Source organism: Manis pentadactyla, chromosome 2, assembly GCF_030020395.1.
Source record: "Manis pentadactyla isolate mManPen7 chromosome 2, mManPen7.hap1, whole genome shotgun sequence".
Classification (NCBI taxonomy): domain Eukaryota; kingdom Metazoa; phylum Chordata; class Mammalia; order Pholidota; family Manidae; genus Manis; species Manis pentadactyla.
Window position 1 is genome coordinate 13,669,292 of NC_080020.1, and position 27,568 is coordinate 13,696,859.

The 27,568-nt window shown below is 40.7% G+C and overlaps 1 protein-coding gene across 6 annotated transcripts in view; it reads right to left on the reverse strand.

The window, feature by feature from the left end:
• Positions 1–27,568, reverse strand: part of TNFRSF19 (TNF receptor superfamily member 19) — an 84,690-nt gene that overhangs the window by 42,268 nt on the left and 14,854 nt on the right. For all 6 annotated transcript variants that reach the window (XM_036917416.2, XM_036917419.2, XM_036917414.2 and 3 more), the window contains exons 2-4: positions 24,487–24,589; positions 21,234–21,344; positions 9,076–9,254 (exon numbers count right to left, since the gene is read on the reverse strand). In XM_036917416.2, the coding sequence (XP_036773311.2) occupies positions 9,076–9,254; positions 21,234–21,344; positions 24,487–24,555 (359 nt within the window). In that variant the 5' untranslated portion in view covers positions 24,556–24,589. The remainder of the gene's footprint in view (positions 1–9,075; positions 9,255–21,233; positions 21,345–24,486; positions 24,590–27,568) is intronic.

Sequence of the window (27,568 nt, forward strand, 5' to 3'; positions counted from 1 at the left end):
CTGTCTAACCACATACACAAAAGCAAACTCGAAATGGATCAAAGACCTGAATGTAAGTTATGAAACCATAAAACTCTTAGAAGAAAACAAAGGCAAAAATCTCTTGAATATAAACATGAGCAATTTTTTCCTGAACACATCTCCTTGGGAAAGGGAAACAAAAGTAAAAATGAACAAATGGGACTACATCAAACTAAACAGCTTCTGTACAGCAAAGTACTCCATCAGCAGAACAAAAAGGCATCCTACAGTATCAAAATATATTCATAAACCAACATATATAATAAGGGGTTGACATCTAAAATATATAAAGAACTCACATACTTCAACACCCAAAAGGCAAATAACCTGATTAAAAAATGGGCAGATGATCTGAACAGATACTTCTCCAAAGAAGAAATTCAGATGGCCAACAGGCACAGAAAAGGATGCTCCACATCACTAATTATCAGGGAAATGAAAATTAAAACCACAATGAGATCTCACCTCACACCAGTTATTAGGATGGCTAACATCCAAAAGACAAGGAACAACAAATGCTGGCAAGGATGTAGAGAAAGAAGAACCCTTCTACACTGCTGGTGGGAATGTAAATTAGTTCAACCATTGTGGAAAGCAATATGGAGGTTGCTCAAAAAACTAAATATAGAAATACCATTTGACCCAGGAATTCCACTCTTAGGAATTAACCCAAAGAAATCAAGATCTCAGATTCAAAAAGACATATACACCCCTATGTTTATCGCAGCACTATTTACAATAACCAAGATATGGAAGCAATGTAAGTGTCCATCAGTAGATGAATGGATAAAGAAGATATGGTACATATGCACAATGGAATACTATTCAGCCATAAGAAAACAAATACTACCATTTGCAACAACATGGACAGAGCTAGAGGGTATTATGCTCAGTGAAATAAGCCAGGTGGAGAAAGACAAGTACCAAATGATTTCCCTCATTTGTGGAGTACAACGAAGCAAAACTGAAGGAACAAAACAGCAGCAGACTCACAGACTCCAAGAAGGGACTAGCAGTTACAAAAGGGGAGGGCTGTGGGAAGGTGGGAGGGGTATGGGAGGGTGGGTAAGGTGGGAGGGAGAAGAGGATTGAGGGGTATTATGATTGGCACACATGGTATATGTGTGAGGGGCACTGGGAAGACAGCGTACCACAGAGAAGACAAGTAGTGTTTCTGTGGCATCTTACTACAGTGATGTACAGTGACTTCAGTGGGGTGTGGGGGGACTTGATAATATAGGTGAATATAGTAACCACAATGTTTTTCATGTAAAACTTTCATAAGAGTGTATATCAATGATACCTTAATAAAAAAAAAAGACAGACATGTAGATCTATGAATCAGAGTAGGAAGCCCAGAAAGAAATCCTCACACATATGGTCAAATGATCTTCACCAAGGGTACCAAGATCACTAAATGGGGATAGGACAGTCTCTTCAACAAACAGTGCTGTGAAAACTGGATATTCACATGCAAAAGAATAAGGTGAGATCTGTATCTTATACCATATACAAAAATTAATTCAAAATTAATTAAAGACCTAAACATAACACCCAAAACCATAAAACTCCTAAAAAAAGCATAAGAGAAAATCTTCATGGCATTGAATATGGCAATGTCATCTTGGATATGACATCAAAAGGCATATATGAAGAGCAACAAAATAAAAAATAGACAAGTTAGACTACATCAAACTTAAAACTTGTGTACATCAAAAGATACAATCAGTTATACTTATCCCCAAACCCATCGAGTTGTATATGTTAAATATGTATAGCTTTTTACATACCTTAATAAAATGGTTAAAAAAATTAATTTACACCAAAAAAATGTTTTAAATTATAATAAAATAATGGTTTCTTTTGGGATTAAAAAAAAAGACAAAATCAAAAAATGAAAAGTCTTCTTACAATAAAGGAGAAAATATTTTCAAATCATATATTTGATAAGGAGTTACCTAGAATATACAAAGAACCCCTACAACTCAACAACAAAAATAAAATAACTTGATTGAGAAATAGGCAAAAGACTTTGGATAGATATTTCTCCAAAGATGACATTCAAATGGCCAACAAGCACATGAAAAAATGGTCTACATCAGTAATCATCAAGGAAATGCTAATCAAAACCACAATGAGTTAACATCTTCCACCCATTAAAGTGCCTACCAAAAAAAAAAAAAAAAAAAACAAGGTTGTTGAGCACACGGAGAGAAATCAGTGCACTGTTTGGTGGGTGTTCTGTGCACTATTGGTGGGAATATAAAATGCAACTGTTTGGAAAACAGTATGGATATTCCTCAAAAAATTAAAAATAGAACTACCCTATGATCTAGCAAGTCCATGTCTGGGTTGTATCCAAAAGAATTGAAAGCAGGATCTTGAAGAGCTATTTGCACATCCCTGTTCATAATAGCATTATTCACCCAAATGTCCATGGAGGAATAAATGGATAAACAAAATGTGGTCTATCCATACAAGGGAATATTATTCAGCCTTAAAAAGTAAGGAAATCCAATCACATGCTATAGCATGGATGAATCTTGAGGGCATCATGTTATAAAATGACAAATACTGTATGATTCCATTTATATGAGGTATCTAGAGTAATCAATTCATATAGATAGATATTAGAGTGGCAACCACCAGAGGATGAGGAGCAGGAAAAGGGAAATTGTTTGATGGGTATAGAGTTTCAATGTGGGAAGATGAAAAAGTTCCAAATATCTCTTCAGAACATTGTGACCATACTTAACATGACTAACTGTACACTTCAAAATGGTTAAGATGGTAAATTTTATGCTATGTATTTTATGCCACAATAAAAAAAAAATGCACAAAAAATTTTTAAGGTAAAAATCATAGGACAATTAAAAGGAACTTTCTTATGGAGGATGTATTTCTTGCCAACCATTGTAATATATGCAGACTAATATTTTTTATCCTCTCAACCAGAAAACTTGCAAAATTACAAGTTGATTAAATTTTGACACTGTGTAAAATAGTTTTTATACATAAACAAATCATTCTGTGTAAATAAGCAAAACAAAAAGTGAAACAAAAATGTAACATCCAACATTTTCAACAGCAAATATTGATATAGAAATACTATAATAAAACTTTTTAAAAACCGAGGAGATGCAAAGTATTGGAAACCAACTGTAGATACTATTTAACATTTTTTAAATAAAGAATTCTCCTTGTGACAAAACAGTTTTGAGGTCTGAGCTTTTCCTGACAATTGAATAAAATACATGACAAAAATATATTTATTAAAATGTATCATGAGTTTAAGGGCTATCATGCAAATGAGGTTAGAAGGTGAGCAAATCACCTCACGGTTTGAATGACCATAAAATACTAAGTAGAAAAAACTAGGATTACTAACTAGACATGAGGCTGAGTGGGCGCATCGATTCACTGGGCTATGTTGCCACCGCTCACAAGGGGAGCAGGTGATACGTGGGAGGTGAGCAGTTAGCAGCGGCCGTACCGAGCTGCACAAAAGCATTCAGAGGCTGCTCTGCCCCCTTCTGCATTCCGATAGCTTGATGGCAGAATCTAAGATGTTTTCAACTGCTACAAAAGTTTCAACTGACTCATTTTTTTTTTTCTAAGTACAAAGTCAGATTAAGGTCAGACTCCTAAAGCACAAAATAATTACTAAAGTGCCAATTATGTACTAATTGCCAAAGACACTGTTTTCTTTATTTTCACGTTTTAGAAAAGTCCCCTCAAATTTATCTTCTGATTTGAAGATGAAGATACAGGATTTTAAGTTTTAAGATGTAACTGAAAAGAGCAAGTGGATAAAGAGATCTATAAATCTGAAGATGGTAAACTATTCTACTTCCTCTTTTTCCTTGTTCAGATAGCCATGGTTTGGGGGACATAGAAACATTTGTGATTCTGCTTCATGACCAAACAAGACAGGACACAAATCTAAAAAAATAAAATAAGATAAAAGGGATCAGAGAGACACATACAGGTGTCTGGTCAAATAAGTTTCTATAGGTGAACTTTAAATTCTCAAATTTATGAATTTAAATTTCTCTGGGCTTTAAAAGTTAGCTAATGCAAAAAAAACACAAAGGGAAGCCATATTGGATTTTCCTTAATCACTACTTGATGAGATGCAGCAAATAAATACATCTTTTAGATCCCAATTTTTCCCTGACACTGAATTTGAAGAGGAATTTTCAATTGAACTGGGCCCACATAACACTTAGTTGGCCTAATAAACACAGTGTTTGAAAACTGCTATTTTAAGAAAAGCTTATTGTAGACCATCAACTCTTCAATCAGCAAAAGCATTTCTGTAATGAGATGATAGGCGATTGTCCAGCTCTGGTTTCCTAATCTCACCTGATACACCCTGGAATGCATTTACCACACCCTACGCTTTACAGCCGGGTCATAGTCAGTTTCTGCATCGCCCATGTTCTCTCCCCCACTCTCGTCAATGCCCTGTCTTGCAGGGGTTGGTCAGCCTGCTGTCCATGTTCCTCCGCAGACCCCAGCCAAACAAATCGAAACTGAGCAAATGCTAATGAAAAGGTGACTCGCTGGGGTCAGGGCCCAGACCTCATAAACAGTGCGGTGGTTACTGGCATGCCCTCTGGGAACAGGCAAGGGGGCCTGAGAGCCAATATGAGAAAAGGCACCAGGACAATTCAGGGGTAAGGGGGCTGCCTACACATGGGTGCGGGGAGCAGTCATCATGACTAGCCATCAGTCCTGAGGATCCAGGGGAACCCTGATGGGAAACTAGATGTGCTGGGGAGCCGAGTGACAATATCCTCCTTTGTAAAGGGGATGATATTCTCCCCTAGTTTACAGAGAAGTTTTGATGATTAAATGAACTAGTCTGCAGCAGTACTCAGCACAAAGTAAGTGCTCGATACACATTCTCTCTCATTACTAGCAGCAGCAAATAACCGGCAGGGCCAGGTTATTCTTCCAGGGCTGGGCCCCCTTCCTGTTAGCAGAGAAGGGATGAGGGCACAGGAGCCAGAAGAGGGGGCTGGAGACCCACTGGCCACACTCTGAAAAAGCAGTCATGCAAAGCTCTCCCTGGCCTCCTAGAATATTAATTGGTAAAAGTGTCAAAGATTTATTTAGTGCTTGCTGTGGACTAGGCACTCTGCTAGGCACTTTACATGCATTATATTCTTAGTCCTTCCAACAATTGGGCAGGTTGGTATTATTATTATTAGATGGATAATTCTATAGGTGAGAAGAATGGGTGTCAGAGAAATTAAGTAACTGCCTAAAGTCACTGAACATATTTGGGAACAAGGGTCCTGGCTCTCTAGTCCCTCAAATTGTAGGCACAGAGGACAGGCTATTTCCACACCGTTCTGCTACTGGGAAGAAAGCGGCTGATGTCCTGCTGGGGCTGAGCCTACTGGCAGCAGAAAACCCTTCTTCAATGAGGCTGAGGCTGGCACCAGAAACGAAAGGGCACCGTTTCCCTGGAAGCCACGTGAACTTCCCTTATTTTCTTTCTGCCCCAGTTTTGCTCTTATTTGCCTTCTTCACACACATATAGTCAAGCTGGATGAGCACTTTAAAAATACTCTGGAAGACCGGGTAAAAGTCATTATATAATTATTGCCTGCCTCAAACAGTCATGCTGGCTGAGGAACGATGTAATTTTAAACTAATCATATAAATAAACTATGACACATCATTCAAATGTCTACTTATTTATCACTTTCCCACATCTAAGCATTTACTTAAAGAATGAGCAAACATTGTAGAAACTCAAGCAGTGGCTTCAGGTGACTGCCAGCAAGATGCAGCAAGAGGAAGCACGTTGGTGGGGGTCCTGGGCAGGCGGTCCCCTCTCCCACTCCTGCAGCCCTGCCCTGTGAGTTCCCTCTGGGTTCCCCACTCTCCCTGGGCACGGTGCTCCTCAGCCCCCATGTCTGCCGTGCATCTCTTCTCCCTGCACCACAGACCAAGTGAGCAGATGCACACAGAAGTGTCACTGGCATTGCAGGAAGGAACCACAGAGATGCACCCACGTTTGGTTCCTGTTCCTCGAGTAGATTTGCACCAGGTCCAAATCTGGACCATGACATAGGTATCAGCATCAGTCTGAGATTATAAACCATTTAAGAAAAATAATAGATGTATTGAGATCTAATTCACATACCACACAACCCACCTATTCATAGTGTACACTCACTAGTGTACAAGTAAGTGGTCTTTAGTACACTCACAGAGCTGTGCCACCACCAGCACAGTCAATTCTGGAGAATTTTCATCATGCCAGAAAGGTACTTTGGCCATTCACCAATCATCCCCATTCTTCCCCACCCTCCCCAGCCATCAGGCCTCAGCAACCACTAATCCCCTTATTTGCCTATTCCGGACATTGCACACAAATGTAATCACAAAATACATGGACTTTCGTGATTGGCTTCTTTCACTCGGCATAACATTTTCTGGGCTCATCCATATTGGAGCAGGTATACTTCATTCCTCTTTATGGGCAAATAATACTCCACTGTTTGAATGCACTCCCTTGGGTTATTCCTTTCATCATGGATGGACATTTGGGTTGTTTCCACCTTTTGACTATTATGTGTAATTCTGCTATGAACATTTGTGTACAGGTTTTTGTGTGAGCAGGTTTTTAGTCCTCTTAGTTATACACCTAAGAGCGGAATTGCTGGGCTATATGGTAATTGTTTAGTTTTTTGAGGAATTGCCAGACTATTTTCCAATGTGGCTATATTTCCAATTTGCCAGACTATTTTCCAATGTGGCTATATTTCCAATTTGCACCATCTGACATTCCCACCAAGAGCGTATAAGGGCTCCAGTTTCTCCACATCCTCACTCATGCTTGCTGTCATCTGCCTTTTTGGTTATAGCCATCTTAGTGGGTTTGAAGTATGTGGTTTTAATTTGCATTTCCCTGATGGCTAATAATGTTGGGCATCTTTTCATGTGAGTATTAGTCATTTGTATATCTTCTTTGGAGAAATGTCTTTTGCCCATATTTTAAATGGATTATTTGTGTTTTTATTATTGAGTTGTAAGGAGGTCTATATACAGTCTAGATAAGATAAGCCCTTATCATATATTTGATTTACAGTTTCTCTAATCCTGTGGATTGTCTCCATTTTCTTGATGGTATCCTTTTGAAGCACAGAATATTTTACTTTTGAGGACATCCAGTATAGCTATGTATTTTTTTGTTGCCTGTGCTTTTGGTGTTAGACCACTACTTTTTTGCAACTGTTCAGGTGCCAAGTTGTTGACTAAGGGTCACACTTGACCCTCAGGCTATGTCTTACTCTGTTTATGCCCGTTAGGTCCAGAGCTTTATCTCCCCCTCCAGCCTCAACCAGAGCCCTGAACTAGAACTGTGCCATCTGGTCAGAACTACCCTGATTTTGTGGCGTGTTCTGGATGAATCCAGTTAGAGTCCTTCCTCTGCAGTGACGTGGCGCGTGTGTTCTGGTGTTAGACCCAGAAGAGGCTCCAAGCTTCACCTTGTACTGGCTCAGTGATCTTGCCCGAATAGCCTTAAACACCGACAAGGCTTTCTTTCCACATTTTGAGAACACTGTGAACATTACAGAAAAGAATTCCTGTAAAATGCTTCACCAGGTGCCTCGCACAGCGTAAGTAACAAATATTTGCTGTAGTGCTGCTGTCTCTGGTTGTTCCCTCTCTGCAAGAAAGCCTGCTTTCCAGAGCTCATCACACTGTCTGTGGTTGGTCACGTGGCTCTGCTCTACACCCACTGCATTACCCTGACAGTCCGCCTTCTCTCTCCTTCCTTACCTCGGGTAGGGATGCCTCCTCACTCCCTGAAAGATCATCACCCATACCTCCTGAGGCCAGCTCTTCATACACACTCTGTCCCCCAGCTGCCTGGTTCATCTGTCCAGTGGCTACTTAAAAGCACCTAACACTACAATTCCTCTTCCTGGGCTTTGCTCTCCACCTGGCCCCTGTGCAGTCCCCTTTCTTTCCGAGACCTGGGGTCACTTTGCATTCACACTTGCCCACCCCCTTCCTCCCCTCTCCCTGCCTCTCTCTGCTCTCCTCTCTTCTCTTGCAGCTACCCTGGCCTCTGCAGCTTTGCGACTCCTTAAAAACACCAGGTTCCCATCCGCCTTAGCGCTGGTCTCTAGGGGTCCCTGTGTCTACAGTGCTCCCCCCACATATCTGCTCGGCCAGCTGCCTTCTCTCCTTGCTCCGCTCTCCCCTGTTCAGTAACACCTCCCCTGGCCACCCCCCTAATGCTGCCATTTGCCTGGCCATCACTGGGGCACACCTATCCCCCTTACCTGCTCTGGGTTTTCTTTTTTCCATAGCAACCATTTTCTTCTGCCTTTCTGCATAATTTACTTATTATTTACTGTTAAGATATTTTTCAAAACCTTTTTAGGCTATAAGCTCCGCATGGGTTGCATCCTTTGCCTGCTCCCCTAAGCAGGGCCTCAAAGCTGCTCGACAATTATCTGTGGCAATGATGGAGCAGCCGTGATCTGCATTTTTTGATCGCTAATAAGGATAAACATCTTCCTGTGATTGCAGTCCATACGTCGTGTTTCCTCACTTGTGAATTGCCTGTTCATTCTTTTGTCTGTTGGCCTGTGTTTTCTCTTTTTTATTGACTTATAGGGACTCTTGACATTTTTGTCACACTAATCCTTTGTTAGTATGCTTATTCCTTTTATTAGCATTTGAACTTGAGAGAGCTTTCCTTTATCTTCCCTCTCCCTATTATTTAGTTTCTTAGCTGCTGCATTTCCCCCTTTGTTTCAGTTTTTAAACTATAATTTGTTGTGTATAATGTTGATATTAATTTTTTCACAGTGCTTGAGGTTGCAAAAACTAGCACCTGTCATGGTGACACACTGAAGACACAGAGAATCTAGTAGGGACCACTGAGATGAAAAGTCACCAACACTCAACAGATGTGTTCAGGTTAGTATCAGTGTGTGTTCACGTTTGGAAGGGAGCAAGAGACATGCCTGCTGAAAAACAATTAAATAATTACAAGGGAAAGAAACAGTCCAAACGTACCCTGGCAAGCAGTCCCCACAGACGGCATCGCTGGTGACAGAGCAGTTCGCCTTCTGGAAGCGGTTCACCACTGCACAGTCCAGGCAGGGCTTGCATTTCTGAAAGCCCCAGTCCTCCTTGAACCTGTGCGGCCGGCACGTCACGCACTGGGCATCCTCGCCATAGCCAAAGCCACATTCCTGCAGGGATTAACAGGCAATAGAAAGCTATTCAGACCTTGCAAGCGTGAAAAGGAAAGACTGCTGGGATAAAACGAAGACCTGGTCTAGTAATTACCCAGCGCCAGCCTTCCTAGATACAAAGGCAGCTCTTTCAGCAAGTTCAAATGTGTCTCCCGCTGCTAATAATCTCTCTTACTATGATAAGTATACTTAGTCATCCACTTTATTCAAGAAGCTACGAGCATTTGAATAATAAAGGTTCTCCAGGACCCCCACTGCTACATTATTGCTAGCTTATGGCAGAATTATGGCACTTTCATCTTTTCTCATTAAGCCAGTCATGTGAATGTTCTGAAACTAAAGTCAGGGAAATATTCAGACACTTACTCACTTATCAAGGCAGACAACAAGTACTTTGATATCATCTGTGATATTTTAGAAAATGGGGACAGTTGCATAAGAAGTTTCATAAGCTAACTAGCCTAGAAATCCATCTAGCACAGAGCATCTTGAAATGTTTAGCTGCTTATTATTGTCTAACAGCAGGAAGAGTCTCAGATATTTCTTAAAAGTACACTAAAGACTTATTTGGATTAAACTGTGTGACATTAAAGGTCTCAAGCTTCTCTAGATGTGGACATCAGAGCACAGTACTGCTTTCTAAGACAGAGGGCTCTTTGACTCACGTATGATCATTCCCACAAGCTCCTGAGCTAAACAAATCATAGCATATCACATAATGGAATTATATCACAACTGTAAGAATTATGTAGATGTGCGTTTGTGGTAAGTTTAAAAAAGTTTTAGCACAGAATTAGAAGTACGACTCCATTTCTTACAAAGACATTAATAATTAGCACCAACCTTTACTGGGTGCTTACTCTATGCCAGGAACTTTACACACAGTACCTCATTAATTCATACTTCTTCCTGGGGAGGGGAGCACCATTATTATTCCCATGTCATGGATGGGAGCATGGAGCTCCCAGAAGGGATGTGCCTTAACCAAGGTGATACAGCTAAGGTGAGAACCTCGATTTGAATGTACACAGTTTAACTCCAGAGTCCGACTTCCTATGGCTACACTGCAGGGACTGTCAGGTACTTTATCTGACGTACACATAGGGAGATGTCTGAAAGAATATATCAAATGTTAACACTGGTCTTCGGTCCTTGGTCGTGGTTCCCACAGAACATCAAGAAAAAAGTAAATAGCAGCTCAAGAGCTGCAAGGAGAGCATCTGTATAGAATGTACTGGGCAAGCCACACACAGGGTTGATACAGCAGAGGGATGAGGTCCCCACTAACTCTCTTAGGGCCTCAGTTCCCTCACCTGTAAACTGGGGATGCCAGAATGTACATCCTAGCTGGTCTGAAATTCCCATTAGTCTATACAATGTATATATTTAAATTTCTTCATCTACCCATACATAGTCAACTGAGCAGTACTTGTTGGCCAAAAATAAAATCAAAACAAACACAAGGGACACTATTCGTTGTACTCAAAAACACAATTCAATAAAATATACTAGTAATACGTTTCAATCTAGATTTTTTACTAATTAACTTGTTCACATTGGGGGCAGGGTGTCCCTTCCTTCCATCTTTCCATTTCTCTGCCTGTCTTTCAAATGTGTATCTTGAACGTGCACAGCAAGGAGGAGGGAGGGGAAAAAAGCGCAGGTCAACAATTTTCTTATCCCCAAACCCAGCTAGACAATGTTCTAAACCAAAGGCACAGAAAGAGGAAGGAAAACATTTGATGTGAAGAACTAATTCACAAATTACAATTTCTTTAAAACTGTTAACAGGGATTACCTTTGGGGGGGTTGGTAGTGGAATTATGAGATGTTTTCAATTTTTATGATTCTGTAACAATTTAATTTTTTTTTTTTTTTTGCAGAAAGCACCTATTATTCTAGTAATCAGGAAAACAGCAAAGATACATATTCAAAAAAAATTTCTTGGGACATGTCCTAGGTCTTGACAGGGAAGTTTTCAGAGCTCTGTACTAAACGGGCAATGTGATTCTGTGCTGGGACAGAGGCGCACTTTTGCTGAGTACTTTAGTCGCTGAGATTGCAGAGAATCCAGAGGATTTCTTTAAGGGTCGAAGGGAGCTGCCCCTCACTACCTCCCAGGATGGACACCTGGTGCACAGGACATTTGTGGGGTGGGGACCTCGCTGTTCATAGGCACCTCTACATCCAAAGGTCACACAAAAGCAAAGCTTCAAAATCATGCTTTGATCCAGGCAGCTTAGACTGTAAGGGTCTCATATACAAGTTAAAACACAACAAAGAAGAAAAGGAAAAAGGAAGAGTAGAAGAGAAAACAAAGGAAAAGAGAAAAACGTGTGTTCACTGGGAGCAAATGTCTGAATTTTGTTTTTCGAGCTAGGTTGATATGGTAGAACAAGTTTGTATTTTCCTCTGCTGGAGCCAAAGACACACGAGTCTGAACACCAGCTCTGTCATGTGTCAGCTAAGTTATTCTGGGAGCTCCCTGACCCTCAGTCTCTTCGTCTGTGCAATGGACAGTACCACCTGCCCGATAGGGTTGTCTTGAGTAGTAAACAGGAGAACATACAAAGCCTCTACACTATAAACCAAGCACAGAGTGGGCATTCATCAAATAAATGACACCTTGGCTATTTCTTGATCAAGTATAATAAAGTCTCATGGGAAAACAAGGGATCTTCAGACCTCAGTTTTTCCTAGGTTACTCGAAACATCACTTTCTATCCAAAATATGTACATTGAATAAAAAATCTCTCTAAAATGAACTGCAATTATCTGTCTTTTAAAAACCAGTAAATGAAATGTCATTTAACCTTATCTGGTTGAATCAACCACTGCCTTGTGCTTTACTACAAAAAAAACACAGAGTGCGGCTTTAACCCCATGCCCGGCAGGCAACTTCCGATCCTGGCTCCTGCCGAGGGTCACTGCCTCCAGCTACTCGCTCTTTCTGTTCCTGAGAAACTAGATGAAGGAGCCAACTGCAGTGAATTGGGAAGAAATAGGTATAGGTGTTCTGACTCTTCTCTTGAAAAAGAGCGCACACTTTGGTGTAGGGGGAGATCTCTGTTCTTCTGTTTTGATTCCTGGCTAAACTTTAGAGCTTACCCTGTACCTATGAGGACCATTTTGACCAACGTGTTTTTGCTGTATGTCTCCATGTGTCATTTACGCCATTGTATTTTGTAGAATGAGGATTCATAAAACCCCTTTTTTGGTCCGTTCTACACTGGACCAAAACCATGCATAGAAAATAAGCTCCAAATGTTCTGTTTTTTGCCTTCATTATCTGAACATTAACTTACTGTTTCTGCTTAGGGTTTCTATGTTTTGGTACCAACAATAGTCATTTTCTTTGGAGTACATTTAGGTGAGGGGTTGAGATAAGGCTTTTGTATCTATTACTATCAAAAAACAATACCAGAAATGCACTGAGCATGTGCTGGGAACCATAGAGTCTCCTGGGAACCTTTATCGAGATTGATTTTTTAATCTCTATAAACTTTAAAATGTATTTTCTTTAATATATTTGCCATTCTTAAAAAGGTACTATTAGAAAACCAGCACTATATTACTTTCAAACTTCTAACGAAAGCTTGCAGTTCATGATAGTTTAAGCAATTTACGAAGTGACCTTCCTGTATGTTAAATTAACTAGACACCTTGAGGTAACTAGAAAATTCAGAGAAGTTATTTCCGAGGAATTAAACCACAGGATAACGTCCATGGCTGCAGCCACTTTCAGAGCACAGACAGTCACATTTCTAAAGCATCATAAACACAGTGACGCTGCAATTATTTGGAATCCAGGCTATAAAGTAAACAGTATATAAATACTAAATGACCCCCAATATAAATGTCAACTTTGATGTTTTTATTTCATTCAGTAAAACTAAGTGGTTAAAATGCCTTGAAATCTTCCCCATGAAGTTCAATAAATACCGAAGATGAGAGAGAGAGAAGCGGCACAGCCTCTCCCAGGGCAGGGCAGCCTCTCCCAGGGCATCTCGTCCCACCACCACCCTGCTGCAGACCAGTTCTTTCTCTTTCTGTTTTTTTACTTTTTATGTTGAAAACCACTACACAAGATTAAAAAAAAAAAATCAAACAGCATGCCTCCCTTCCCATCCCTGGTGTCTGCCTACCCCCATCACACAGGCAGACACCGTTACCAGGTCTGGGGGTCTCCCCGAGATCTCCTCCTCCTCCTATGTGTGCATGTGTGAACACACTGTTCCGCAGCTCTCCCCGCTCAGAGCACCTGGGAGAGGGCTCCACGTGGGCGTGCGAGAGTGCTCCCTTGCACAGATGCAGCCCGTCACTCTGCCGCAGCTACGCATCCTCATCACCGCATCCCACGTGCTGGGACAGAGGGCGGCCGTGTCTGTCTGCTGAGCTATACTGGCCTGGATTGCACGGCCCGCTTGTGCATCTGATGGAAACAGCATGCAATCTTTTGGTTTTTTCCCCCCAGGACTTTTGGATAGAAAGGGGACAATTTCCCCAGGCATACTGTTTTTCGTGGTAGGCTAGCAGACTACATTTGGGAATAGGCGCAATTATGTGAATGGATTTTTGGTGAGAACAAACAGGAGTCTTTCAAGGAGAGAGTAAGCCGGCCGTGCTGGCTGTGGTTAGGGCTAGCCTTCTGACAGACTCTCCTGGACCCAACTCTAGACAGGCTCCTCTGAGCCACTTTTTCAATTAAACCCCATCCTTGGGCCTTGACCTCAAGAGCCCGGTTGTCAATGAACCTGTCAAGTAGGTTTAGCCAGAATCACCACTCTCACTGTCTGCTTATCCGTGAGATCTGATCAGATTTCTTCATTCCGCTGCAGGACTTGCTGCAGGACCCGTTAGGGCAGCTTTAGCCAGAATCCCCCCACCTCTGATGTTTTCTCTTAATAACCTTCTGCCCACTGCACCCCCACCCTGCTCCTTGCTGTAAATCCCCACGGGCCCATGTTGCATTTGGAACTGAGCCTAGTTCTGTGCTGAGGTCCCCTTCCCCTCACTGTCATGGTTCCTGAACACAATCTGGTTTTCCTGCTCTAACTCTGTCTTGCTCTGCTTTTCTCTGATACTTTCCAGGTTGCGCTGGAGGTCTCCCCCCCTCACCATATCACCAGGAGGGCTGTGTGTGTGTGTCTTTGCTGAGGGAGGACGGTGGGAGGGGAAGAGTAAGTCAGTCATCGGCCTAGGCTGCAAAAGTAGACAGACATGTTTTATTGTTGTGGAGCACAGTCTGCCATTAATGCCAATGGTAGAAAGGCATTTGGGGTTTAAAATAATCCTAGTCTTTATTTTTGAATTTATGACCTGGTATCTTAAGAGCTTCAAGGAAATACCTACAACTTTCTTGAATCCCTGAGAAGACCTCTTTATTTTAATAAACTCTGAGGTGGGAATATACACCCGTGGATAAAATAATGATGCAATTTTTTTAAAAAGCATTGGTATGGGGTTGCTAGCTACTTCTGCACATCATACAGTAAGGAAAATTGGTGCCTGACGTCTCCCCACCACTCTTTCCCAAAAGCCCATCTAGTACCTGGTCCTTATGAAGATTCTTTGCTTGACCTACTCTAGTTAGGCTCTTTAACCTTCCTAGGTCCATCTGTACACCCCCCGTGAAGTTGGTTCAACAAGAACTCCCCCCCACAACCCCCAACATCTGGTTGGGTTCATCCTCCCCGGAAGTCCTGCGGACATCTGAAGTCTAACTATCTGGCTTGTCTTCAGCAAAGGATTCTGTTATGTTGGCCTCTCCACAACCCCCCTTAGCCCTGATGTTTCCTCTTAGTAATTCTCCACCTGCTTCCCCCCTGCCTTGCTCCTGGCTATAAATTCCTACTTGTCCAGGCTGTATTTGGAACTGAGTAAATTCCCACTGCAGCGGTCCCTGTACTTACAGGGAAGGTTCTCAGCAGAGCCTGCCCTGCCATCTGTAACAAGTGCCACTGTTTCTCCTTAACAGCATGTAACAGCTGCTGAGTAAACAAATGGAAGAACAAGTACTGTTTAAGGCAGTATTTCCTGAAGTTGTTCTGCTGCTGTTTTATTATTACTATTTTATTCCAGGGAGCAAAAGCCACAGCAGTCTCCTACTTGGTAAGGCCGGCGATGCCCCTGGGCGGGGGAGATGCAGTGGGGAGGGAGGTGGGAGCGGGGGCTGGGGTGCCGAAGGTGGCGGCCTTCCTTCGGAGGCAAGAAAGGCGGGATCCCGTGAGGCTGCTTCCCCCCAGATGGCGGCACAAGCTGTCATCCTGCCCAATACTTTGAAGCCACATTTGGTGGCTTTCCAATAGCAAAATGACTCAAAATAAACAGTCCTCAAATCCCCTCCTCTCTTTTTCTCCCTCTGCACTTAACAAAAACACAAGAGGATCGCACCTACATGGGGAGGAACGATGCCCCAGACCACAAGGGAGGCCCTCACAGACCAGCAATTGTCTGGGGGGCCTTAGGTCTAAAGCACTATTTATTTGTACAGCCAATAAGTTATTAACTTTGGTTCTTTGAACTTAAAAGCTCAAATTTGGACAGGGAAGAAGTGGAGAAAGTCTAGGGCACGCAAATGGAAATGACAAATTAGATTTATGTGGCTGGTGTTTAGAAATCGGTTTTTTAATTTCCTCTAATAAAACAACCCCAAAGACATGTCCCCCTACCTTCTGGTTTATGAAAATCTCGAGTTGAGTTTTTCAAGAAAAATTACAAGCTAGAGCTTGTTAATATATGCCAAACATCACCAGGCTTGTTTCAGTATAATTAAATATAAATAAAGTGAGCAACACTGTGATTAAATGGCAGAAATGAAATGAATCTTTTTTGAGCTTGCAAGTTACATTGATTGTGTGTGTGTGTGTGTGTGTGTGTGTGTCTTTCTTCATATGAATGAAAACAGTTTTCCAAAAACTAGATGTCTTTAAAAATATGAAGCCAGACACGCACTTCTATGGAGGAAAGTATGTTGTTGCTTACAAGAATTAATTTTTTCACATTAACTAAAGTCATCCCAATAATTGGGTTAGAAAAGCCTACTTTGAAAACTGTGCCAGAAACTTGAAGGCTGTGTCAAGTGGTTCATGCAAAAACCAGTTTCCTGGTTTACTGAGGGAAAGTGATCATGTTGAAAGCACATTGTTGGCATTAATACTTGGTAAGGGGGAGGGGCTGTGGCTGGGTAAGTGCTAGGCATAAGAATTAAGACTCTAATGTGGTCACTTCAGGACAATAAAAATCATCCTCATGCATACATTGCAATGCTATTTAGTTTCCTGAGCCAAAAAGATGGCTGTGCAGCACCCCGACATACATTCACAGCTCCAAAGGCCTGGCATGTACTACTTATGCAACATGCAATATATATTTTTTTAACTCAGATATAGGAAAGAGACACTATCAATGGTCTTCCTGACAAAATTTCAAAAACTAAACCCTATAGTGGGAGAAAGAGTAAATACACCTCAAGACAGACCCCAAATGGCTCAGTGACCAGTCCTAAATTTTTTCCCTGAGACGCAGGAGAACTGCCTATGCAGCTGAATGACTACAAAGAACCAGATGAGAAGAGATGACGCTGGGGGCCTCCAGGGAGGGAACAGGAAGCCAGGGAGAGGGGACAGCTCTGGGCCCGGGAGGGAGCACGGGGGCCCCACGCGCCTGAGGCCCCCGCAGCAGCCATGCTTGGGGAGCCCAGACAGACCGGGGTAGGAGGGCAGGGGGCGTCTGGGAACCGGCGGCCAGCATGAGGGCTGCCCGGAGGGGTGGGCGAGGAAGAAGGCTGGACGGGATGCGGCAGATCTATGGGCTTCGGATATTTTCTTGTTTTAGAGGCTGGTCCTCGGCCAGATTTTCTGGAGGAAAGTTCATTATTCTAGAACTGCATTGTCTAATACAGTAGCCGAAACTTCATGTAGCAGAACTTGATTAACTAAAATGAAACAAAATTAAAAATCCAGTTCTTCACCGACACTAGCCACACTTCAAGTGTCCAGTCCCGACAGTGGTTAGAACTCCTACGTTGGACGGCACAGGGACAGACCAAGCCCCCATAGCAGAACGTTCTACTGGACAGCCTGAGCTAGTGTGCTGTCAGAATGAGGGACAGATCATGACCCCCCCTTCTCCCAGCACTGTCGCTTACTAACAGTGACACCAGACTGATCAACTAACCCTCTCCATGCCTCAGTCTCCCCATGTATGAAACAGGACTAATTAATTCCCTATATAAGGCAAATGTTGAAAGGATTCCATCACTAATATGAAAATCACAGAGAACCTGGCTCGTTATAATAAACGTTAGCTAATATCTACTTTGGTGACATGATGTATATTACAGAATAACAATAAAGATTTATCTGACAGATGGTCCATATTGTTTTGTTAAGAGACATCCTTTAGATGAACATGTGAAAAGTTAAAATAAGTAATCATCTAAAAAGTGGCCAGAGTAGGGAAGGGCATCAATCTAAACAAGCAACAATGGTTTCATGGAACCTGGAGCTCCTGTGCAGACTTCTTACTGTCTAATAATTGAAAGGAAATGAAAAGAGGTCAGGGGAACCACTGACCACACACTACAGTGTGTCAAAGTGCACACTGCCTCCAGGAATGGTATTCTGGCAGCTTCCATCAAGCCCAGCTATGTATTGTAAATGGTAGAGACCTAACAAGGGAAAGTAAGCCCAGACACTTTGAGAAAAAACAGAATTGAGTGCCTTCCAAAGAAAGTAATAATTAGGAGTAATAAAACCACAGATGGAAATTTCAACAATACCTGCTTACCCCAAAGCATTTCTAAGCTCTTGTTTTAAGACATAGATACATGTTTGTAATTCAAAGAACCTTATGACCTAGAGTCACAAGACACACGATATTAGAAAATGGACAGGGACAGAAGTTTTAAGGTATCTTTAGTATAGAAAAACAAATAATAACGTTAGAATAAAGGTTATTTGTAATCTCTTAAGTCTGGTGAAAATGCACTTTTTCCCCCTTTAATATGAAGAAAACTTTAGTTGTGGATATCAATAATTTGATTCAGCTTTTCCATGTTTTTACAACTAATTTTAAAATATTTTGTTTATTGTGCTTTCAAAATTTCAACCACCACAGGTAACCAAAATTATAAGCCTCAGTTAAAAAGATAAAGGTTCTCAGACTCAGACATTTCATTACAAATTAACAGCTATCCCTCCTCTAAGCTATAGATTTAGTATTCCAAATAAAAAGCAATTCGATTATTTATAAATGTCTGATAATTTTTTTAAAAAAGCTTAGTCTTAGTCAAAATATATTTTCCCTCGATTTGTAAGGCTTGGAAGTCATAATTAACCAGCTGACTATATTTGTTAATTTATCTATCTGGTTTTACACTCAGAACTTACTTTTATTTCCTCTGAAAGATATATGTTATTAATAAAGATTTAATAAAAACACCCTAGAAAGAAGAAACTTTCTAGAACACAAATTCATGAGTTGGACAGTTTAGAAATTTCTAGCCCCAAAGTAGTTGCTCATATAAAACTCAAGCTTTTGCCTTGATTAATGAACTGGGAAATAGAAATATCCTTTCACACCTTTGGTGTGTTTGACTCCTTTGCCTCTCTTATGTTTTGCATCTTTGAGCTCAGTTGCTAATTTTATTTACTAAGAGCTAAAACCATGATAAAAAAAACTTGGCAAAATATGTTATTTATAATACACACACATACAAATCCATTTTTCAATTCAAAATAACTTTCATAGTTCAGATTTAAGTGTCCCTTTTTTTTCCCCCAAAACTATCTACAGCTGACTGTCCTGTCTATCGTTTTTGAAACAAAATATACTGTGTCTGTGAGCTGCTAAGTGGGCATAAAAGCCAAATGCCTGCCCTCAAGGTAGTCACCTCTGGGCCCCAGGAACCCGCATATACATCCGTAACAGTCATGTACCTGAGTGTCTTAGCCTGATTTTTCAGTGACCTTTACTTTTAAGTAAAGTGATCATTACCTTTACTTTTATTCTTTCTCACTCAGTTTATCCTGGTCCTTTTTTCTTTTTTTTTAATGAAGGAAATGATAATAAATATTGAAATGGAAATACTAATATAAAATAAGCACATAAAGGCTGAGTTATTCAGATGGCTTTCCTTTGGATGCTTCCAGCGTCACAGGGGCTGGATGGCTATTTCAATACTTAGAGAAAATTACTACCTAGAGAAAAATATTTCTTCTGTATATCCAGGGGAAATTACGAAATACAGAAATTATTATCAGATAATCTCAGAAAATGGATTTTTTCAAATAAAAAATATTAGAAGTGATAGGACATTCATCCTATGTCTTAAATAAAAAGGTTAGACTTTTAAAAGTCCATTTTTTAAGCTATAATGCCACGTTTGCATTTTTTATTTTTTTTATTTTTATTTTGTTATCATTAATCTAAAATTACATGAAGAACATTATGTTTACTAGGCTCCCCCCTTCACCAAGTCTCCCCCTAAAAGTACATTTTTTAAATGAAAAAGTATTAGGTAAAAATACTAAATAAAAAAATAGAGAGCTGATAAGACCTTCCTTTCTGGTCTGAGTCTCCAGAAATTACTTAATAGTCTCTAAATTGAAAGGATCAAAGTTCAGGAGCAGTCTCTTAGAAAAGATTTATTCATCTCAGAAGTGTTAAGCTTCAGTCAGATTTTCACAGAGATTTGGGAAAAGAAGAACTTTTAGGGGGTAGAAATATCATCATCTTTTTTCCTTTTGAGCACTGCCACATTTTTAACGGTTTTGTTCAATGATCCTAGGTTACTGTAAAGACAGTCTGTGTAAAGAATCTTTTTACACCCAACAGAATAAAAGTTATGTCTGAAAATGCATATTAACACAATAAAGGGGACTGCAAAGTATCAGTTGAGAAGCTACAGTTAACTAAACATCAAGTGGAGTTGGAAGGTCAGCCAGTTTCCATCCAAATGTAAAGCCCTGATACTGAAAGCCACCACGTATTGAGTGGCCCACAACAGCCACAGAGAGGCCATTCGCCAGGAATTAGGTGGGGAATGCATAATTCTTTGTTTCCTGCTGTTTGTAGATCATAGATCAAAAATCTATGAATGACAAGACTCAACTTTAAATAAGGGCAGTCTGTAGGGGAAAGGACTTCTCTTTTAAAAGTCACTTTAAAAAAGAAAACTCTTTTGTTCCTTTTCTAACAGGAAGACTTTGATGCTTTCTTTAGAACAAAATGGCCTATCAATTATCTGCAAGTAACATCTTCGAAAGGTCAGAAAATAAAGCAAATGGATGTATATAACTCTGAACATGCTCACAAAAAACAAAGGCCCCAAGAACATCCAAGACTCTGAAATATGCCCTGCTGGAACACACTGTTTCTTGACAAACTGGCTAAAATGAATATATTTAAAATGCTCCTGGGGGTAACATACCCCAACACAGGGAGAGAAAAAATAACACTTGTGCTGCCAAAGGGATGTCCAAACCCAGGCTTGCAGAAGAACTGTGACCTTGGAGCACAGCCACTGGAGGTGGTGTTGGCTCTACTTACTGAGGAGCGAAGGTGACCTTCATCTTAAGAAAAAGAACACCCACTAAATGGTGCCATTTCTATTTTCTCTTATCACTGCTTTATTTTTAAATCTTCAGTAGAATATTGATTCTTTTAAATTAATGCAAATAAACCTTAAAAATCCTATTCTCTCAGTGAAATACGATAAACATTTAATTATGTAACACGATGACATTTACTGAATTCTGGTTATTCGAACTTATTTCTTTCATCTCAGTAAGACACATGGAATCAAAAGTATTGAAAAGGGAATTGTATCATATTTGGCTAATGTAACATAAGGAACCAAGAATTCTGGCATGGTGTCCAAATCCTCATTAGTCATTAACTAACAGAATTTAGGTAAAAAGACTGTATTTAAAAAACACAGATCTACAGTTTTACCATGTATCCAGTATCTACCTTGGACAACTCCATGCCTGGCCCACACTGCTTGCAGAGAACGCAGTTTCCAGATCTATCCTGGAATTCTTGCTGTCTGCAGTCTCCTGTTTCACACATCACTTTACATGCCTGAGGAAAATGTTTCACAAAATGTTATCTGAAATGAATTACATTTTTTTTGCAAGAAAGAAATGGTATCATCAATATTAGTTAGACAATTTCATTTTCACTTTAGGAAGAAAACCTACTTTATGAATAAGCCAGTGGGAGAAATAAATCAATGAGCCTGGTTCTTCTCTGTAGTCTCTGAAAGAGGTCTCCCTTTTTCTTAGAACTCATCGCCATCTTCCTGATACTTTTCTGAGTACCCAATGTAGGAAATGACTGAGGAACTGCTCTCTTTGCTAAGTCAGGGGATGTACTAATGAATAGTCATATAGAGACCTCAGTCCTTTTGCAGTCTTGAAACATTCTGATTTCAGAAACTGTATTTTTTGATCTTCAAGAAATATAAACGTATTCAAGTATAATGGATTAGATAAACAAATGGAATATATTAGTATAGCTACAAGAACTCTGCTATCCAGTTACAGGTTGGCTGTGTCTCCACTCAGCTCTGCACCTCATTCTGGGACCCAGATGAAGGAGAAGCCCCACTCCGGGACTTGCTTTCTTAATGGCAGAGGGCAGAAAAGCAAGAGGCCATGTCACACTAAAACTTCCACCTGAGCAGGTGCTCTATCACTTCCCCTCAAACACTACTGGCCTAAGCAAGTCACACGGCCAAGTCGGCAGTGGCTGGGGAAAATAACTTTGCCTTTAGGGGAGTTCTCGAGTCTATGTGACAAAGTACATGTATTTATAATCCTCTTATGGGGTGGCGTAAGCATACTTGGTAATGATGATTGTTGATTTATTACTTCCCAGTTCCAAATTCACTTTTTACTCATTCCGTGAAACGGGGTCTGGGCCCTTTGAATAGTTTTCCTCTCTCAGCAGAGAGGCTGTTATGCCTTGGCAGGAAAGGGCACTGAAGAGACATTGTAGAGTAAGGGGTTTTCCTTCCTGGCTCCATCATGCTCTGTAGGCAGGCTCCTGATCCAGCCTCTCCAGTGCCTGGCTCCCTGAGCACAGAACTCTTTGCCAGCATCTGGCTCTTGCTGCTCACGGGCTCTCCCGGCCTTTGTAACGCGGGCGGTTTGTCCAGCATCACCTGCAGCAGCATGGGAGGCGCTCTCGCAGGCCTGGGGCCTGTCCGTACAGCTCCTCCCTCAGCTCCGGGCACCTGCGATGACAGATGGTCAGCAGCTTCCCCCGGCACACCTTTTGGGCAACGCTGCACTGAAGAGATACCTCTTCATAAAGTTTTCTCCAGCACTCTACAGAGCAGATTTCTGGCAAGTTTCTGAGGTCGTATTTCCAGCAAGTGCTGCTAGAGTGGCACCACAGTAGCCTCTCTGCCATCCAGTGAGCCGTGACTACACCCTCTCCAACAGTGTCAGAAGCTCGGTCCTGGGGAGCCCCCCCTTGGGTTCTCCAGCTCAGCCTTGGGATGGTAGCTGTAATCCTGTATTCTCTAGAGTTCTCTGTATTTCTCACAGGCCAATTACTCTTTATTCCAACCTCCCCTTGTAGTTTACAACTCTTTGTATTAAACTTCCTGTGTTCAAAAAAAAAAAAGAACTCTGCTATCATCCCTTAGGCATATCTGCCACCCAGTTCTGATGTGAAGGTTCAACCTTGTTCAGTTGTGCATTTACTTAGGAACTGCCTATCAAAACATACCGTCTGACAGTCATGAGGCTGTGAAATTCCTGAGGATGATGAAGATGACAATAGTGGCCAAATTCTTTGGACTATTCAAAGTCAAAATGCTGCGTAAATATGATCTGAACATTCTTACTGATCACCATTTGGTCATTTAAATGGGACCTAACAATATATTTTGGTTCACAGCATTTGGATTTAAATGGAAGGATTATCTGCTTTAGCAAAAACAAAGGTTGCAGATCACTTTCTGAAATGTAGCCTTTTGTCTTCTTATTTTACTATCATCCTCCAAAAGTGTTTATCTACTTCTTAACAGATGGCATTTCATAAAAAATTTTGGCATTAACAGATCTCAGCTTGGTGACAACATTCTGGCCGACCACTCATCCTAAGCAGGAATGCCTTTAACATTCCTGACTATAATTTTGTTTTCCTAAATGAAACTTTAAGAAGCGCTGGGGGAACAGAGACTGTATGGGTAATGCGATCACACAGAGGTGCACAGGAAACTGGTTTTGATGGTGAGCAATTATTCAGTACAAACTACCTCCATCTTGAAGCAGGAGTACATGTAATGATATCCGCCAACCTCCTTAAATAAAATCAAAGCTTGAACCTCTAGAGCAGGCAGGAGGAAGAATTCAAAGTGGGGTTTATGAATGGAAAATAATTTGGGGCTAAAAGTCTATTGATCTCTTTCCTTCTCTCTGAATTTCCCTCTTAAAGGTTCGGTGTTAAGAGAGGTAGGAGATTCCTGTCTGCCATGAAGAGACTAATCGTTTTGAGAAAAAAAATTCCACTACCTCCCTTCCAGACCATTTATTCCAAAGCTTAACAACCCAGCAGAAGAGAAGTTTTCCTTACATCCACCTGAATCTCAGACTCCAGTGTGATACCATTTTTCTTGCCTTGGCTTCCATGAAGACTTGAGGTATTGTCTTCAGTGTAAATAACTCCTTCTATATTTGTAGATTATGATTATATCTCCAGATTAAGTAAATCTGCTCTCTTTTCTAAATCAGGGGATGTACTATTTCATAGATCTTTTGTGTCAAGCTTTCAAACACTAAAATTCTCCATCTGTGTTTAATGGTTTTGGAACCAACAAGGATATAAATAACTACATAAGAAGAGCAGCTCTTTAAAAGATTGATTCTCAGTTCTACACAAACCATGTAAGTCATGGGCTCCAAATTAGAATCTATGGTCTTGTTAGGGTCTGGGATGTGTTGTGAGAGACATACACCTATGAACCCAAGGTAGCATCATTGTTGTGGGCTATGAGTAACACTGATTTTATGACCTCATCTAAACTTTACTTTCAACAATTGTTACAAACTTCAAGACTCAGCAGAAATCTATGCTTATTAATTATGCAACACTGATAAAATGCAACTAGAGAGAAATTTTTAAAATATGGGATTAGAAATAGAAAATGATTTTGGTACTACATATATGAATTCTTTCACCACATTCTCAAGAAAATAAAGAGTTTACTTACCAAAGAGGCCAGTAAAACTACAATGGTGAAAAATGCTTTCTCTTGTTCTAGTAGCACTTTTAAAGCCATCGCTCTTATTGAGTGTATTTGTTGTTCAAGAGGTCTAAAAGATAAGAAGATACAGGTAACATGAATAACATGGGTGACTATTCTCTGTATTATCTCTAGTATTTATCATTCACTACATACATTAGGTAATATTTACATTTTAAATGAAATCACCTTTTTTCAAGATGCAGTAGGCAGATAATATGTAACTCTTTAACAATTTAGGTTATGAGAATTGAAGTTCTATCTCCTTATACATTATGTGCAAAACTCCTACTGGCTCTGAAATCCCAGGCTATTTGCACATGCCTTTATTTTCTGCCCAAGTCTCTGTCCAATCTACTCCACACAGTAGAGAATTACATTCAAACAGTGACTATATAAGCCTTCTATGTATATGGGTTTAGTCAGTGCCAAGAAGATAACAGTAGTGATAAAATAACAATTAACACGTGCTAAACAGGAACCAGGTACTATTTTCACCATTTCAACTAATTTAATCTCCACACTCTAGAAGGTAGATACTATCATTATCCCCACTTCAGAGATGGGGAAACTGAGGCTCAGAGAGGGCTGAGTCACTTGACCAAGGTCATATTGCTAGTGGGAGGCAGAACTAGATGAAACCCAGGTGTGTTGGTTCCTGTGTCCCTGTGTCACATACCCTGCAAACAATTTGCTCAGTATGCTTAGATCCTGGAACCTGAGCTCCATAAGAAGCAGACACAGCTAACATCTGGAACTTGTGATCTACCAGGAGAAAAATAAGCATTTATTTAAAAACATCTAAAAACAATCTATCAGTGAGGAAATTGGAGGCACTAACCTAACATTTCAATAACAGATACACCAAACTTCTTTATCTTCACCACAAATGATCTATATTATATGGTTGGGTTTTTGCCCCACAGATCCACACAATGTCAAGGGAAGAGATTTATTTTAAAAAAAAAAAGAAGTGAAGTCTCATTTGGTGGCTCCATCTATCACAGAACAAAACAAGGGTTCAGTTCCCCTTTCAAGCTGAATCTTCCAAAACTAACAAAGACCCAGAGCAGATAATCTGACTACTCAGAAACCAGAGCTGAGAGCCAGAACTGTGGGCCAAAGAGCTCAGGAAAAACAGCAGCAATAACAACAAAGGCAGCCGGGCTGGGCAGGCTACTGTCTCCACCCCTGGCCAAGCAGCCAGCCAGGGGTGACCCTTGAACGCAGGCTGGAGATGCACGACCCAGATGGTTATTCCAGCCACCTGAGCAGGTCCAACTATCAGGGCAATGAAAAAGTCATTTTTATGTTTGTTGAATGAATGACCCATTTTGATGAATTTTGTTTTCCAGCTTCTTGATCATAGCTTTTTTCTTCCCCTTGCATTATCTCAAAATCTCCCAGCAATTACCCAACTATGTGGCCTACGGCTTGTGCAGACACAAGACTGGGTCAGAAGGTAAAATCACATTTCCTGAAAGGTATGCTTCTGGTTATCTTCTTCTCAATATAGTCCTACATTTTTTTAAAATGTGCTAAGTTTTAAAAATAAAAACATAAAATTGATACGGACTAAACCAATATGAAATAGAAGGTATAAACACCAAAGCATTTACACAAAACATGGGGAAAAAAGAGAGAGAGTCAGAGCATACAAGAATCAGGTGACTAGTTTGGACAGAATATTCTCCTGGGACACTGTACTAATTACTTTGGAAGGTGGACAAATATTGTAGTTATCTTCTTATAAAAGCCATCACTGACAGGCACACCAAGTTAGAAGTCATGGCAATATGGTTTTGACATCAGAAGATATACCTGTTTTATGTACCGAAATAAGTATGCCAAAATATTAGCAATGGTGAGGTTCACACTGGGGCATCCTGGGTGAATTCCCCCCCTTTTTCCTAAAAGTTCCTTATAACATGAATGTTTCATTAATAATGAAAAAAATATGTATAATGTTCTTGCGCCAAAAGGTAAATTACAAGGTCCTTCTCTTTGAAAAGTTTCCAATTTAAAAGAGGTGATGTAATTCAAGAAAGATGGAAACCCTACTAAAAAAAGGAGAAAATTAAATCAAGTATTATGGTTTTTGCATCACAGACTTTTTAGAGGACAAGGTAGAAACAAAGTAATGGATCTGTAACATATGTCCTGAGTTGTGTATTCTCCCAACACACACGCTAAATTGAATCGTTTGAATGGGTTTGTTCCTGTCAATTATCTTCTAGACTCCTTAGCTGGCCACCTATGCCTTCTATAAGCTCACTGGCCCACCAGTTGCATCACTGCTCACTGCCTTTGCTGGCCATCCAGCTTGGCCATCCCAACACACGTGTCTCCTGAGCACCTGTGATCTTGACCTCTTGCACAGCCTGTAATGTTGGTCTGGAGGGCCTTTCTCCTCCAGAACCCCTCCAAGAACCAGCTCAACCATCACCCTGCAGATGTGCTGTCCACAACCAAGCACAGTGAAGAGACTTGCTCCCTGCGGCCCTGCAGCCCTTTCTACTGTACAGTCCATGTACAGTATCTGTCATATTGTAAGTTATGCTTATTTGTGTATCAGTTTTACTCAACACATTGTCTCCATCTTTAAAATAGAGACCACCCCTATTGCTCTGTGTATTCCCAGTGTCTAGCATAGTGCCTGGCACATAAAGGTGATCAATGAATGTTTGCTGAATTAATGAATGAAGAAGCATAAACCAATGAAGAATATATTGAGGAAAACAAGTTGAAATTTGGTTGCACATAACTGACTGAATTCTGTGGTAGACAGAATAAACATTCTATTTCAGACATATCTTATTAATATCTTCAAAGCACTAAGTGCCTCAGGCTAGGAGACAGGAATAAATGATACAGGGATATATTTTTAAACATCCTAAGTCATGGTAAAAAAATGCATGTAGTTATTTACAGAAGATTTCTCACATTTGGGGCTGAAGATGGAAATGTGCCACTGAAATTTTGAGCCTGGCATTTTGCAACCAAGAGGCTGGGAAATAATTGAGACTGGGTAGATGGTCCTGATAGCAGT